This window comes from Sorghum bicolor, chromosome 3 (genome assembly GCF_000003195.3).
Source record: "Sorghum bicolor cultivar BTx623 chromosome 3, Sorghum_bicolor_NCBIv3, whole genome shotgun sequence".
NCBI classification, from domain to species: domain Eukaryota; kingdom Viridiplantae; phylum Streptophyta; class Magnoliopsida; order Poales; family Poaceae; genus Sorghum; species Sorghum bicolor.
The window spans coordinates 10,023,318-10,037,909 of record NC_012872.2 but is presented as its reverse complement, the minus strand read 5'-3'; the positions used below and the strand labels follow the sequence as shown (position 1 = coordinate 10,037,909).

The following is a 14,592-nucleotide window of genomic DNA, read 5'->3' as shown; positions in this document are numbered from 1 at the left end:
TCAGTTGCGCGCCTACCCTTTAAACCGAAAAAAAGAAGATAAATTGATATAAACAGATAAGCAGAGGCAGGATCCAACCATTTTGTGGAAGAATTAATGAAGAAGAGGAGAGAAATAAAACAGGAAGGGAGAAGAAACCCCTGGAATCCTTGGCACCATTCCAGTTCCAGACTTCCAGTCCATGCCAAGAAAAGCTCACATAATGTTGTATGTACAGACTGTATGCATCCACTGGAGTGCCGGTGGAACCGACAGTCACTCGTGCCGACACGCTGGGCGGATGGCGGTGCGCATGCTTCTTCCCGTGTGCTGCTCTGGCTCTGCTGGTGGAGAAGCTGAATGGCTGGGAGATGCCATGCCAACATCCAAACGTTGAATAGCTGGTAGATTCGGCAGAGATAATCTCAAGCGAACAAGTTGTCGATCATATTGTAAGTAACTGGGAGATGCCAAGTTGCCAACATCCGTCTGGAGTCCCGACGAAGATCTCGAGCGCTTGTGCGGAGCCAACTGCAGCAGGTGGGGGATTGGGAACCAGGGCAGGCAGTGTGAGGAGACTGCGCCGTTGGGTCGACGACGAGGCAGCAGAGAAGCTGGAGTGGATCAACAACAATCTACGTGTGGGCTATTACCTGACGAGGAAAGCCCAGACGGACGTCCCTCAGTCCCTCTAACTACGGGGGGACTACCGTGGGCTTGGCCTGCCTCCAATCCCCACCCCGGGGGCCTCTGTACACACACAGCACTGCGACCCCCCTGTCCGCCATGTCGCGGTCAGCCCGGCGGCGGCCAGCGCACGGAACGGAACCAACCAACCAGACCAGTGGGCACTGGGCAGTGGCTCGCGCGCTCGGCTGCCGGCTGCCGGCGGCCGGAGGCAAGCAGTCAAGGCGTCATGCAAACCAGGTGAGCCCAAGAAAGCAGCGTCGGAGTAAAGCTGCCTTTTTTTCACAATGATGATACTACTGTTTTCATTCGCCAGGAGTTTTCAGTTTGTATAAGCGTCTTTTTTTTTTGTTTGGGCTGATTGCTCAAGAATAAGCACAGATAATCGATCGCTGGGGGCTTCATCGTTACGTCAAAGCTACTGCGCTACTCCACGGTCGTCGAGTAAAGCATGCCTGCCAGTCTTTTTCAGCAAAGGGAGATGCCTACGAATCCGATACTATCTCGCACTGGAACCAGATGCAGCATATCTAAAGACTACAGTATTTTATACGAGTTCATCGTGTTACCGAGTGGTCGATCTCCAAATTAAAGGTGTCCCTACTACCGTTGGTGAATATCAGATCTCCAAAGAAACCGTGGCTGTCCCACGATCTAATGTGTCAAACCTATACTTTGTCCATAGAAGAAACCCTTCAAATAAAATGAATTAATAACATCCTATCCTTGCACTGGGTAGTCCTAAAACTACCAAACCGATGAAGAAACCATGGCTGCCCCACCATCTAATGTCAAACCTATACAGACTCCATGGTGGTTGTCCCACTAGGGGTGTAAATGAGTGATGATTAGGTGCACCTCTAAACCTCTTTAATTCAAATATTTATACTATTTCTCCAAAAAAATTAAGAAGTAGTACAAATATTTAAACTAAAAATGTTTGGAGGTGCACCTAAAGGTTACCCCTTTGCACCCCTATGTCCCACCATGTAATGTCAAACCTATACTTTGTCGATTGAAGAAACAGTGTGCTTGCATATATGAGTATCTGTTTCCCAAAAAAAGAAACATTTCTATTGTTTGGGGCGGGTTCCTAATGTGTTGCTACATATCTTAATAAGTGAGCAAGTGAGAAATAACACCACATTATACTACTACCTCTGGTTCGGTTTATAAGATGTAGTCGGACAAGAAGCAGTCTTTCATGTTACAATTTAATCATTTATTTATTATATATTTATGGTTATTGGATAGTATTTTTAATTTTGAAACCGTATCAAGTTTGGGATTGCTCTCGCTCTATGTTTTTCACCATATGGACCAGTCTTTTCGTATTACAATTTACTCCATATGGTTCTCCTAATTTAAAAAGTATTTAATATTTCAATAGCTATAACCAATAAAAATAAATTACCGTAGTGAAAAGGGTTATGGGTCTGTTTGGGATTGCTCCGCTATATGTTTTTTCATCTGTACTCCACGTTTTTCACCAATGGAGTTACGAGAGCATCTAAAGGAGCAATACCAAACAAGTGCTATACGTTATGAAATTATTTTTCCATGAGAAATCTAGTAGTGTTTTTTGTGCTTGTCAATCATCAATAAATTATAAATATTAAAGTTAAAAATTTTGAATTAAGACAAAACTAGATGGACTTCTACTCTACGACATTTGATGGAGTTTAGAAAGCTATAAGTTTGAGAAACAAAAGGAATTGGAAAAATGTCAAATTTGAAAATAAAAAGTACTACACTGTAGTACTTTGAACCGGCATTTGAAGTCAATAGGTCACCAAGCCGGGGGAACCGGCAGCCAGTCGGCTCAACGCTCTGTTTTGATCATCATCCATGACAAGAACTGGCCAACAAACTTGATCAAACTAGATTGTGGGGGTCCGCAAAACACCATCAACTAGAAAAAGCCAACCACCCTACTTAAACACATCACCATCCTGCTTTTAATTTTATTTTTATTTTGCGATGAACTGTTAGTTAGGCCTTGTTTAGTTTTTTTTTTGCAAAATGGATACTGTAGCATTTTCGTTTATATTTGACAAATATTATCCAATCATGAACTAACTACGCTCAAAACATTTGTCTCGCAAATTACAGTAAAACTGTATAATTAGTTATTTTCTTTTATCTATATTTAATGGTCCATACATATACCGCAAGATTCGGTGTGATGGAGAATCTAAAAAATTTTGCAATTTTTTTTAAACTAAACAAGGCCTTAGTGGCACAGCGAAGATCTCCAAACTCAAACATCCGATCATACGAACACAAATTTAGGTCAAATTTGTATTTAGAATTCATGAATTTCACATAAGTACAGTAGCATAGACAAATCCCCGCTCTATCTCAAACGGTCCTAATGGTGAACCAGAGTCATCAAGTGCTCAGCTGCAGGAGACTGCGGCGTCGATGTGGTGCCACCTGGACCACCCGCCGAAGTAGCTGTCCCAGACGCCCTCGGCGAGCCTGTCCACCCGCAGCGCCAGGAGCTCCTCCTCCAGCGCGCCGCGCCTCTGGCCGCCGCCGGCATCGGCGCCGACGCCGAAGGCGCCTGCCGCGCAAGGTGCCAGCGTGCCGGCGAAGACGACCTCCTCGCCGTCCTCGTCGACGCCTTGCTTCGCGGACCTGCGCAGGAAGCATCCCACCTGGACGCCGTCGACGTACGCGCTGGCGTTGGCCTCGCCGATCACCTGCAGCAGCCCGGCCTCGGCCTTCCCTTCGCCGCCCACGAGCACGACCTCCACAGCGACCTCCTTGGCCGCGGCCCGCTCCTCGGCGGCGAACAGGCACGCCGCCGCGCAGCAGAGGGAGGTGGACGCCACCAGCGGCAGGAAGAAGGCCGCGGCTCGCGGGAACGCCGCGGCGCCACAGATGAGCAGGAGCGCGCCGAGCGCGGCCACGGCGGGCGACGCCGGAGTCGAAGAGGACGCGCCGGCGAGGGAACGGTGGCACGCCCGCAGCTGCAGCTGCAGCTCGACGGCGCGGAGCTTGTCGTGGAGCGCTCTGCGCAGAGCGTGGCAGCTGGCGGCGGCGGCGAGTGCGAGTCTGCGAGCAGCCATGGCTGTGCACTGTGCTTGACGGAGCCGAGAGTTTGCAAGCGAAGTGATGGTGCGGTGAATTAAGCTAGCCGTGGGCGTATTGGTTGGTTTATGGAGGAGAGAACATATTCGCGCGGTGCACACAAGTGTGACATGTCGGCTCGTGCATGGCGTAATCGCTTCGCTTTTGTGGATGGAGGATGGGGGTGGGCGATCGGCATTCGGCACTGGACAAAGAATCTTGTGACGAGTGCTCCGTGTGTGTTATAGCACAACACAAATCGCTTTTTACTCATGTTATTATTTAGAGGAAGATGTCATTATCAATACTGATTATTCAGAGGAACACCATACAACAACCGAGTGTTGCAACACTTTGTTTCTCAACAACCACATCTCCTCTCTCTCTTCTCATGCACGGCGACGAGTTCTGGCGGCAGCGGAATTAGCGCTAGCAAGGAGACGCAATGTCCCCCTCCTCCTTCTTCCTCGACTCTAGCAGGCTTAAAAGAGAAGGGGATGCGAGAGGCAGGCCGATTGGATAGGTTGTGAGGATGACTTTAGGGTCCTAGTACCAGTGAGGACGAGTGGCCAAATTGGTGCGGTGGCACCCATGGCAATGGGAGGGGGGGGGGGAAGACTGCAGTGGGCATGGTAGGATCTCGACGGAGCTCCCACAAGACTTTAGTGGGATTGTGGGTGCTGGGCGGCAACGACGTGTCGGCATGAGGAAGAAGGTGCCATGAGCGGATGAGAAGATTGATGGTCCAGAAATCAGGTCTTGGGAGAGAGAAAAACAGAGTATTATATATAGACACATTTAGATGAATATAGGATATAGGAGTACAAGAATAATTAACTAAGAACCGCACTTTTTTTTTAATTTGAGGGGAACAACCGCACTTATACAGGCTACTTGGGGAGAAGATAGCCCGTCAGCCCACAGCTGCGAACTCTGGTCCTTAACGGTCCATAACGGCCCATAAAGTGGGTTGCAACTTTCACACTTCAGTGTCACTCCACTTGGAAGCCCATACAGCCTTTTAGGCCGGGACAAGTAATCGCTCCATCATGAGATCTGAGCAGCTCCAAAAAAAAAAAAAACGCATCGTTTTCACGTGTTTCCGATGAGCCGGCCAGTCCCCACAATCGGCGTCAGTCAGTGCTGTCTGTACGCCATGAACCGCGCGAGGTGCAGCAGCGGCACCGCACGCGCGGCGTCGAACCCGTCGAGCTCCGCCTCGGCCTTCGCCAGTAGCTCGCCCATGTATGCGCGCGCCCCCTCCATGCCCATCAGCCGCGGGTACGTGGCCTTGCCGGCGGCCGCGTCCTTGCCCGCCGTCTTCCCGAGCTGCTCCGACGTGGCCGTCACGTCCAGAACGTCGTCCACCACCTGGAGCAGAAGCCCCAAGAAGTGCGCGTACCGACGGACGCGCTCGACCTCGCCGTCGCCACCGCCCCCGACGACGGCGCCCGACACCGCCGCGGCCTCCACTAGCCGCGCCGTCTTGTGCACGTGGATGTACTCCAGCGCGGCCAGGCTGACGGAGCCGGAGGAGGCTCCCTGACTCGCCATGTCGGCGACCTGCCCCGCGGCGATTCCGCCGACTCCAGCTGCGCTCCCGAGCTCCAGGACGGCTCGGAGCGCGCGGTCCGCGGGGACGCCGGCGCCGGCGCTTGCACGGGCGACGTGCTCGAACGCGAGCGCCAGGAGCGCGTCGCCCGAGAGCAGCGCCGTGGGCTCGCCGAACGCGACGTGGTTGGAGGGTCGGCCGCGGCGGAGCGGGTCGTCGTCCATGCACGGCATGTCGTCGTGGATGAGCGACGCGGTGTGCATCATCTCGACGGCGCAGGCCACCGGGACGGCCGCCGCCGCGGGACCGCCCACGAGCTCGCACGCGGCGATCGCCAGCGCGGGGCGGAGGCGCTTGCCGCCCGCGAGGACGGAGTAGCGCATGGACTCGCGCAGGACCTCGGGGCACCCAAGGCCCTGCAGGGCAAGGTCCAGCGCGTCGTGCACGGTCCTGGCGTTGGCGGACAGGTAGCGCTCGATGTCGAAGGTGGTGGTGCCGGTGACGACGGCGACGTCGACGGTGGTGGCTCTGGCAGCATGGTCCGCAGCACGCCGGGGCATGGAAACGGATCGTCTGTCAAACAACTGCAGTGAAGGGGATCTCTGGACATGGCAAGGCTTCAACTTGAAGCTTTGGGAGGAGGGTGCTCCGTGCTGGAGGAAGCAGGACGATGCCAACTTGTTCATGGAGCCTTGCTGTGTTTTTGCGCGGGTGTGGAGACGAAGGAGAAAAGGTATGCAGGTAGCTTACCTTCGGGGATGAGTGAGCACATTAAATAGAGAACTTTTTTTTGAGAAATAATCAAAACGAACATTTCTTAATATTAATTCATAATACATATCTACATATCTATATTTATATTTTATCTTTTTTTCGACCTCCACCTAACTACATGCAGCATCACTCTTCTTTCGTTCTCGTAATCTATCACTTATGTCTATAGCTATACTTTAATATTAAAGAACCAGCATTTCATCCTCTTTTTGCTACCCTCTCCTAACTACTTGCGGCATCACTCTTCTTCTATTCTCACTATTTCTCAATTAGTTTGCAGTTGAAAGAAATCTTATTGACATTGCATAACTCAGTACCACAGCGGCACAGCCTAGTCGGTCAAACCTAAAACTATGTTTGCCGTAACATGACACACATTATAGTGGCTCACCTTCCACTTTTTCTAACCTCACCTGCAGGAATCAATTATTTGAACCAAGTAATGTTTATTATGGGACTTAAGATTTAATTAAAATAGGTGGGTCAAGCCAATTAATATCTTGCCTCGATTTTGATAGAGACACCTCAATCAAAAAGGAAGATGTCTCTAAAGATAGTTTATATATAATAAATAAATTATATATAATAAATAAACAATATAGCATCTTATCAAACAGAACGAACAGCGCCCAATTATTGAAAATTAGTCTGCATCACGTGGAACACATGCCGACATGCGCCAGGCCACTGAAACATCGTCGGCCTCCCACACCAAACCCCAATATTTTCACCACTGCATGTGAAGGACGGTTTGCATTTTATATATAGGTGAATCTTCTTTTTAATAAGACCTTGTTTGGATATAGTTGGATTCATCTCAATCCACATGTGTTGAAGTGGATTAGAGTGAAATTTGAACTCAATTCCACTCCAATCTACACGAACAAGTAAATCCGACAACATCTAAACAAAGCCTAAAGATGATTTTTTTCACTTGTGTGGGAATCGTAGTCGGACATGTGTTGATCGTGGTGCGAGTCACATCAACTGTGTCTATTGTGCATGGTATGTTTCTTCTGCACGTACACGTTTTCCAGCATACTGTACATAATATATAACAGCTTAGATTTTTTTATCAATTGTATTATCACATTTCGCCTTTTATTACAAAAATTGCTCAAATGTATTTTTAGGTGACCTTTTATCCTTGAAAAAAGATCCAGGGCAATTGGCTCTATTTAGAAACAACCAATTAATGAGTTTAATTGACTGAACTATAAAACCAACCATGTCAACCAAATGAATTTAGTTCGGCCAACTGCATTTAAAATCACATGCTCAAAATTTTTTTGCACAAGAAAATCGCATGTTCAATTAGCAGTACCTGCTTATACTAGTTACCAATGGCGGAAACAAGGCACACTCTCAATGGATAGGCCATTTACATCACGTGGAGCCTGTCGAAAGAGCGCAATTGTTCTATTTAGCCACCAGATCTTTTTTTTTTGCAACTTAACACTCTTCAGCTGTTCCGGTGGCTGAGTGAACCAAAAAAATAGGTACTCTCTCCGTCCAAAAAAAATCGGTAATACTCCTTCTAGAGCGTCCAGATAAATCGGACGGACCCACATGACTCAACCGACCCACGAACGCCGCGCTCTCGGCACCTTATCTGTTTCCACCCTGTCCTGTGACCTCGCGTCCACTCTTTCTCGCACTCGCTGCCCCTGCCGCTCCTGCTGCCCACGCCCACACGCCCGCCTCTTGTCGCCCCGCTGCACTCTCTCCGCTCGTTGTGCTGCCAGCGTCCACACGCCACCCTCCTGCCGCGCCGCCGGCGAGCTATCCCTCGCTCCCTACCTCCTTGTCCCGCGACGTCCATGGCCACCGGAGTGGGGGCGATGGCTACCTCCTTGTCCCGCGACGTCCATGGCCACCGGAGTGGGGGCGATGGCGAGCAGCTTCCGGTGAGCCCACGCACCTCCCCTCCCTCCCTACTCTCTCATCTTCGCGCGCTGTGACCTCCATGCATCTAGAGACGAGGACGACAACGTGGCTCCGACGAGGTAGGTGAGGAGGGATCTAGATCTGAGGCCTCTCCCTCCTCCTTTCCTGCGACATCCATGGTTGTCGGAGTGGGGACCATAGCAGGCGGCTTCTAGTGAGCCCGCGCGCCTCCCCTCCCTCCGTGCTATCTCATCCTTGTGCGTTGTGACCTCCATGCATGTGGAGATGAGGATGACAGTGTGGATCCGACGAGGTAGGTAGAGAGGGATCTAGATCTGAGGTCTCTTTCCCCTCTTTTCTCCTACTAGATCTAGATCTGCTCTCTCTTACTACACCTTCTCCTCCTTCTCTTCTTTCCCTTGTGGATCTAAGGATTTTGTGGTAGCTAGTGTTCCGGCGAGTCAGATCTCGCCGTCGTTTTGCAATTATTCATTTTTAATGTTGCAACAGATGATGTGGAATGTTGCAACAGTACCTTTTTTGGTTGTTGCAACATGCATTTCTCCGATGTTGCAGAAGTTCTTGAGATGTTTTATTTTGCTTTTATCGTTGTTGCAGCAGATTCTCCCCCGATGTTGTAGTATATATTTTTGTCGCAACAGATATTTTTTCGATATTGTATTAGTGGTGCTTGAGATGTGGTAATAGCTTTTTCTTATTGTTGCAGCAGATTTACCCTCGATGTTGCAGTAGTTTTTTTTGTTGCAGCAGGCGTTTTTTCTGATGTTGCATTAGTAGTGCTTGAGATATTGTAATAACTTTTTCTTAATGTTGCAGCAGATTTTCCCCCGATGTTGCAGTAGATGTTTTTGAATATTGCAGTAGACTTTTTTTGATGTTGCAGTTCATATTTTTGTTTGTTGCATTAGATGTTTTCTTTATGTTTCAATATCTTTTTTCCGTTTGTTTTAGCAGTTTTTTTCTTTTTGTTGCGTTTTTAGATCTGCTTCAATGTTTGCAATAGCTTTTTTTCATTATTGCAGCTAGAGGACAGACTATGTTGGTGAGCTGGTGGTAGGGTCAGAGGTACTAGGTTTGTAAGGTTGTGGGCGGACAGATCCGTACATGTGGGGGTTGCCTTTCTTCTCTGTGCGGGCGCGGGACGGGGGTTGGTTTTTGTGGGGACGAGTTGGCGGGGGGCGGATGTGCTAGGGGCGGCGAGGTGAGGGGCGGGGTGGATCCCGTGCTCGTGAGGGTGGGGACGGGCTCCTTGCGCGGGGAGTGGACGAAGGGTGATCCTTCGCACGGGGCGAGTTGGTTCGGGGCAGACGGGTTTTGTTTTCCTTTTTTTTTTCATGCTTCGGGTGGGGGAGCTCGCCGTCTTGACGTGCTGCTCGCGCCGAACGTCCGGACGCTAGCAGTACCGAAAAAATATAATTCTCATTTTTTGAGAAGTTAAATAGTTAAACTTTAACTAGATTTATATAAAAAATACTTTATGATATAAAATAAGCATCATTAGATTAATTATATAATATACTTTTATAATAAATTTATTTAAAGACGTGAGTGTTAATACTATTTACTATAAATTTATTAAATTTACGTCAGTTTGACTAGCATGCATCTTATAATTATATTCTTTGCGGACGGAAGTACTTGAGAACACGCTCCTATGAGCTTTTTTGCTGTTTTTGTTTCTTCAGAGCTGATTCAAACCATTTGAGTTGGGTGTCCCGTTCTACCGTGTCAGCCACAGTGGCGGAGCGTGGCCAAAGAATAAGAAGAGTGGGCCGAATTCAACAGCTCCTAGTCGGCCCGAACCTTCCATGTGTTGCACTAGCAGGTCTTCTTGGCCTTTGAGTTTCTTGTTACCTTGTATATAGACCTTTTTTTCTCTATTTATTATTGATGAATGACAGAGTTCCTGTCATTATATTAAAAACATTTCTAATCTAGATAGTGAGGTAATTTAAACTATTTTAAGAGGTGGTTAATAGCTCGACAAAACTGTCCACCTCCATAAATAAAACCGTCTATCTTCGTTAATAGTTCGGCATTTTAGAAGACGGTTGGATTTTGTGACCGCCTCTGTTAATGTTTGGATGCTACCTTCTAAAATTATTTGTGTAGTAATGACAAGATGTCTAATTTAGAATCAACGAGGAAAATCGGACTAGGCAAGAGGTATAGATTAGATGTGACATTTTCTTTAGAGCGTCTCTAAGAGTATCCTAAATCTCCTCCTAATCCTTGTTTTTTAGCAAGATGGGAAAAAACCCCTCTCCAACAACTCATAATCCAATCTCTTAAAATTTTAGAACTTCGTAAAAACTACCCTGTTGCGCAACTTTACGCGCACCGGCGTCGCGTGGATCCGTTCGCGGCAGGTTTCCTGGACCTCCGCAGGCGACGCTTGCAGGATCCTCTCCAGGGAGAGCTTGAGTGCGAGCCGGCCACGGCATGGAAGGAGACCACGACTATGTTGCCAAAAAAAATATCTTTGTGTGGCCAATTTGATATTTTAGAAGCCATTTATTAGGTACTCAATTGGAGATGACCTTGTTTTCTCCATTCATTCAAAGAAAACCTTGTTTTCTCTTCCCAATATCTTTTTAGAAGTTTCTAAACTACATATTTTTAGAAAAAAAAATAGAATACTCTTGAAGATGCTCGAAGACCTAAACATCCAACCTCCTAGCCTTCGAAAAGAGCCGTCAAAAGGAATAAATATGCACTGCACACCAATCTTTAACGAAAAAAGGACTAGTTTATGGATGTGCGTGCAAATCGATGGACGATTGCACATTACTGGGACGGCCATACACGCCATATATAGCTTAGGCCTTGTTTAGTTTCAAAATATTTTGCAAAATCGACACTGTAGCTCTTTCGTTTGTATTTAATAAATATTGTCCAATCATGGACTAATTAGGTTCAAAAGATTCATCTCGTCAGTTTCGACCAAACTGTGCAATTAGTTTTTATTTTTGTCTATATTTAATACTTCATGCATGTGTCTAAAGATTCGATGTGACGAAGAATCTGGAAAATTTTGCAAATTTTTTTGGGAACTAAACAAGGCCTTATTTGCCAAAACCCGCAGGCAAAGCAGCAGGTTGGTCTTTGGTCCAGATCAGCCATCCCAGCTAAGAGCAAGTCTGCTGCGTCCCGTCGGAGAGATGGAGCGTGCAGCCTTTGGGCGCCAGGCAGCAGTTGCACCTCGCCGGGAGCTTCTCGGAGCCGGACGACGGGCAGGTCACGTAGTCCACTTCGAGGCAGTACTGGGGGCAGGCAACGGCGCCCTCTATCCCCTGCTGCCCCAGCAGCACGACACCTGCGGTCACACACGCACATCGTAGTTTCAATTGAAATTAAAGTTAAAGACATGGTTTCCCCGCTCATTAGTCTATCTATCTATCTATCTATCTATCTATCTATCTATCTATCTATCTATCTATCTATCTATCTATCTATCTATCTATCTATCTATCTATCTATCTATCTATCTATCTATGCCTTTAATCTGAGTAGTTCTATCATACAGGATTGCGCGGATTTACCGATCAGGAGGAGGGCGCAGGTGACGTAGAATCTGGATGCAGCCATGCCTGCTTCACCCCTTGAGCTGACTCGATCGATCTGATCTCGATGACCACGGCAATGTGAAATGGTGGTGTCTTCGCCAATGCAAGCTGCCGGCTGGCGGTCTCTTTATATAGGGAACTGCTACTGGCCATCTCTCTGGGAATACTGCTGTGTGCTCCAGCGTCTACGTTGAAATGCACACTTTTCCGAATTTGAAGTCAACTAGGTCAGGCTTGAATTGTTGGTGGCCACATGCCGACCTGATAATGATAATGACCTTTTTGGATCTTGGACCAGAATCGTCAACTAAGTCAGTTTGTCCATGGTTGGGTTTGACCAAGGAAAGATAATTGTTGCAAGAGCTAACGGACTTTCTTGTACATGTGTACTTTCTTCTAATTAAAGATGCATCGAACAACGCCGGCACTATAGAGGCGGCTGGGCTAGCCGCCCCTAACAAACAAGCGCTACAAATCATAATGTCTCTATATAAAGATTTGTACAAGACGGCTGATGATCTAAGCCATTCCTAGAAATCGTTTGTAGGACGACTGGTGATTTAAGCCGCCTCTAGAAATTATTTTGTAGACACTGTATTAATGACGGCTCGTGAGTCGCCACTACTAAAAAAAATAAGGCGTTGCTATGAATTATTTCTGCAGTAGTAATTATTATAAAAGTGATACCACATGTCTCAACAATAAAACATATAGTATAGCTAGGACATCAAAAAATTTGATGTACCAAAGGAAAACATGCATCAATCAAACTAAAGTAAGAAATTCAAAATCTTTAAATCGTAGCTTGAGTAATCGTCCTTTTGTGGCTTGTTCCATAATGTAGATATGAGAGACAAATCCAATACCAGGTCATCACCACACACTAGGGACATAACAGCCAAAGCCTATAGGGTTGACAAAGCATGTCCTATACCATGTCATCACCACACACTAGGGACATAACATCCAAAGCTCGAAAACAATGGAAGGGCGCTCCATACCACACCATTGCCAAACATCGAGGCCATAAGCGCCTATTGCTAGTCATGTCACGCATGACTGGGTCACCGGATTGCGCTTCTGGCAAAGATAACCACACGATACAAGGACAAGCCCTGCAGGGACAAGCATATGGATGAAGGCGCCAGGGACTACCTACACTACACAAAGAGAAGCCCAATTAAGCCGCTGCAACCAACACATTGCACGGAGGTGGAGAGGAAAGCACCGCCACCAAGTCGATCATCAAGAACGGTACCATCCATGATCGTAGTTGTACGCGAGGCACCCACGCATGGATTCAACTGAATGCAACACTGATTTTGTCACTCTGGAGCAAGAAGCAATGAAGGTGGTGATGAGTAGAAAAAATGCCATGCATAGTGGTGTGTAGGAGGATTGTCTGGCTGTCGCCGTCCTTGGAGCTAGTTAGGCTTCCAGATGACGTACTTAGGCAGTGGCAATGTGAGAAGTGGTGTTGAGTATGGTTAGCGTCGTTACATAGTATGTGTATAGTAGGGTTTATTTGCTAGCCAGGAGTCTTCTCTTATGTGCACCCCGACTGACACAGAGGAAAACGAGGTTCTTTCTAAGTCTGATTGGTTGCTTGTATTAGCTTTAGCCTGTATTAGGTTCTTGCGCAGTATAACCTAAGCTAGCTAGTATAAGCATATGTAATCTCTTGGTATTTGGTTGTTCTGCACAGACAAACCATATTTAATAAAATTATATTTGGTAATTTATATTTTGATTCATGTACCTTCATCTTTTAGTTAAGATCTCATATTTCTAGTAGAAGTACATGAGATAATAAACATATTTTTTTTTGTATGTGCGCATCAGCTTGGGCAATAAACTTGCATTATCTAATGCGACCAAATCCAACGTATTAGCTGTGTATAAGTAACATCAGACCAGCTTTGAGCAGCGTGCAAACCTTAAGGCTTTGTTTGGATGTTGTCGGATTCATCTCAATCCACATGTGTTGGAGTGTATTGGGGTGAAATTTAGTTCAAGTTTCACTCCAATCCACTCCAATACATGTGGAGTGATGCGAATCCGACTACATCCAAACAAGGTCTAAACCTGCATAAGAAACTATACAGACAACAGATCGATAAACTTATCAGACCCTCTATACCTTCCGACTGCGGTGCAGCCTGGATCCCAAGATGCAATGCAAAATAAGTCACACAAACACAGAGGATCGATGCATGGCCCTGCGCAAGCAGGCTTTATTTGCTGAAGAAGTTATCTTGCCTGCTGGTAGCTAATTTAAGCAGGTTGCTGGGTCCAGAGATCATTATTAATTACTTACATATATGGCTTCTTCCTAGCCAGTATTCAGTATACGTAGTACTACTTGTGAAAACAAGAACGCGGAGGAAACCAGCACGCCATCAGCCATCCCAATTAAGACCTTAGTTGGATTCACATCAATCCACATAGGTTAAGGTGGACTGGAGAGAAATTTAAACTAAATTCCACCCCAATCCACACCAACACATATGGATTGAAGTGTCCGACAACATCCAAACAAGGCCTAAGAGCAAGTCTGCTGCGTCCCGTCGGAGAGATGGAGCGTGCAGCCTTTGGGCGCCCGCGCCAGGCAGCAGTTGCACTTCGCCGGGAGCTTCTCGGAGCCGGAGGACGGGCAGGTCATGTAGTCCACTTGCAGGCAGTAGAGAGGGCACACGACGGCCTCGGTGCCCATCTGCTCCTGCTGCCCCAGCAGCACAGCACCTTCAACAACTCCTTCACAGTTAGTTGCATAGCATAGTACATACTAACATACATGCATCTCTATCTAGCTAGTGTCACAGCCTCACACAGCCTTTGAGATCCAACTTGATTAAGAGTTCAAAATAAAGATCGGTTAGGAGTTTTTAATTACCAAGTAGGAGGAGAGCGCAGGTCATGTGGAATCTGGAGGTAGCCATGCCTGCAGGTCACTCTCACTCCTGCTGGTCAGCCAGCCAGCTGATCAATCTTATGATGCAGCACCGCGAGTGCAAAACCTAAAGGCGGTGTGGTTTCGTTCTGCGTTCTGCT

General features: G+C 47.2%; 4 protein-coding genes across 4 annotated transcripts; all 4 read right to left on the bottom strand.

Moving 5' to 3' along the window:
* Window positions 2,942-4,305, bottom strand: LOC8085071. The gene has a single exon (XM_002455321.2). The coding sequence runs from the start codon at window positions 3,738-3,740 to the stop codon at window positions 3,066-3,068; it is 675 nt and encodes a 224-aa protein (XP_002455366.1). The 5' UTR covers window positions 3,741-4,305; the 3' UTR covers window positions 2,942-3,065.
* Window positions 4,509-7,694, bottom strand: LOC8085070 (geranylgeranyl pyrophosphate synthase 7, chloroplastic). The gene has a single exon (XM_021455793.1). The coding sequence runs from the start codon at window positions 5,977-5,979 to the stop codon at window positions 4,879-4,881; it is 1,101 nt and encodes a 366-aa protein (XP_021311468.1). The 5' UTR covers window positions 5,980-7,694; the 3' UTR covers window positions 4,509-4,878.
* LOC8085069 (proteinase inhibitor PSI-1.2) lies at window positions 10,963-11,631 on the bottom strand. Its single transcript, XM_021457812.1, has 2 exons — window positions 11,518-11,631; window positions 10,963-11,291 (listed from the first exon to the last, which is right to left on the bottom strand). The coding sequence occupies exons 1-2, from the start codon at window positions 11,561-11,563 to the stop codon at window positions 11,104-11,106; spliced, it is 234 nt and encodes a 77-aa protein (XP_021313487.1). The 5' UTR covers window positions 11,564-11,631; the 3' UTR covers window positions 10,963-11,103.
* On the bottom strand, window positions 13,748-14,592 carry LOC8072395. Its single transcript, XM_021457722.1, has 2 exons — window positions 14,435-14,592; window positions 13,748-14,283 (listed from the first exon to the last, which is right to left on the bottom strand). The coding sequence occupies exons 1-2, from the start codon at window positions 14,478-14,480 to the stop codon at window positions 14,084-14,086; spliced, it is 246 nt and encodes an 81-aa protein (XP_021313397.1). The 5' UTR covers window positions 14,481-14,592; the 3' UTR covers window positions 13,748-14,083.

Coding starts and splice junctions, on each gene's coding strand:
- LOC8085071 (XM_002455321.2), bottom strand. CDS start 3,740: ATGGCTGCTCGCAGACTCGCACTCGCCGCCGCCGCCAGCTGCCACGCT.
- LOC8085070 (XM_021455793.1), bottom strand. CDS start 5,979: ATGAACAAGTTGGCATCGTCCTGCTTCCTCCAGCACGGAGCACCCTCC.
- LOC8085069 (XM_021457812.1), bottom strand. CDS start 11,563: ATGGCTGCATCCAGATTCTACGTCACCTGCGCCCTCCTCCTGATCG. Junction 11,292..11,517: donor CTGCGCCCTCCTCCTGATCG/GTAAATCCGCGC, acceptor GTGTGACCGCAG/GTGTCGTGCTGCTGGGGCAG.
- LOC8072395 (XM_021457722.1), bottom strand. CDS start 14,480: ATGGCTACCTCCAGATTCCACATGACCTGCGCTCTCCTCCTACTTG. Junction 14,284..14,434: donor CTGCGCTCTCCTCCTACTTG/GTAATTAAAAAC, acceptor GAGTTGTTGAAG/GTGCTGTGCTGCTGGGGCAG.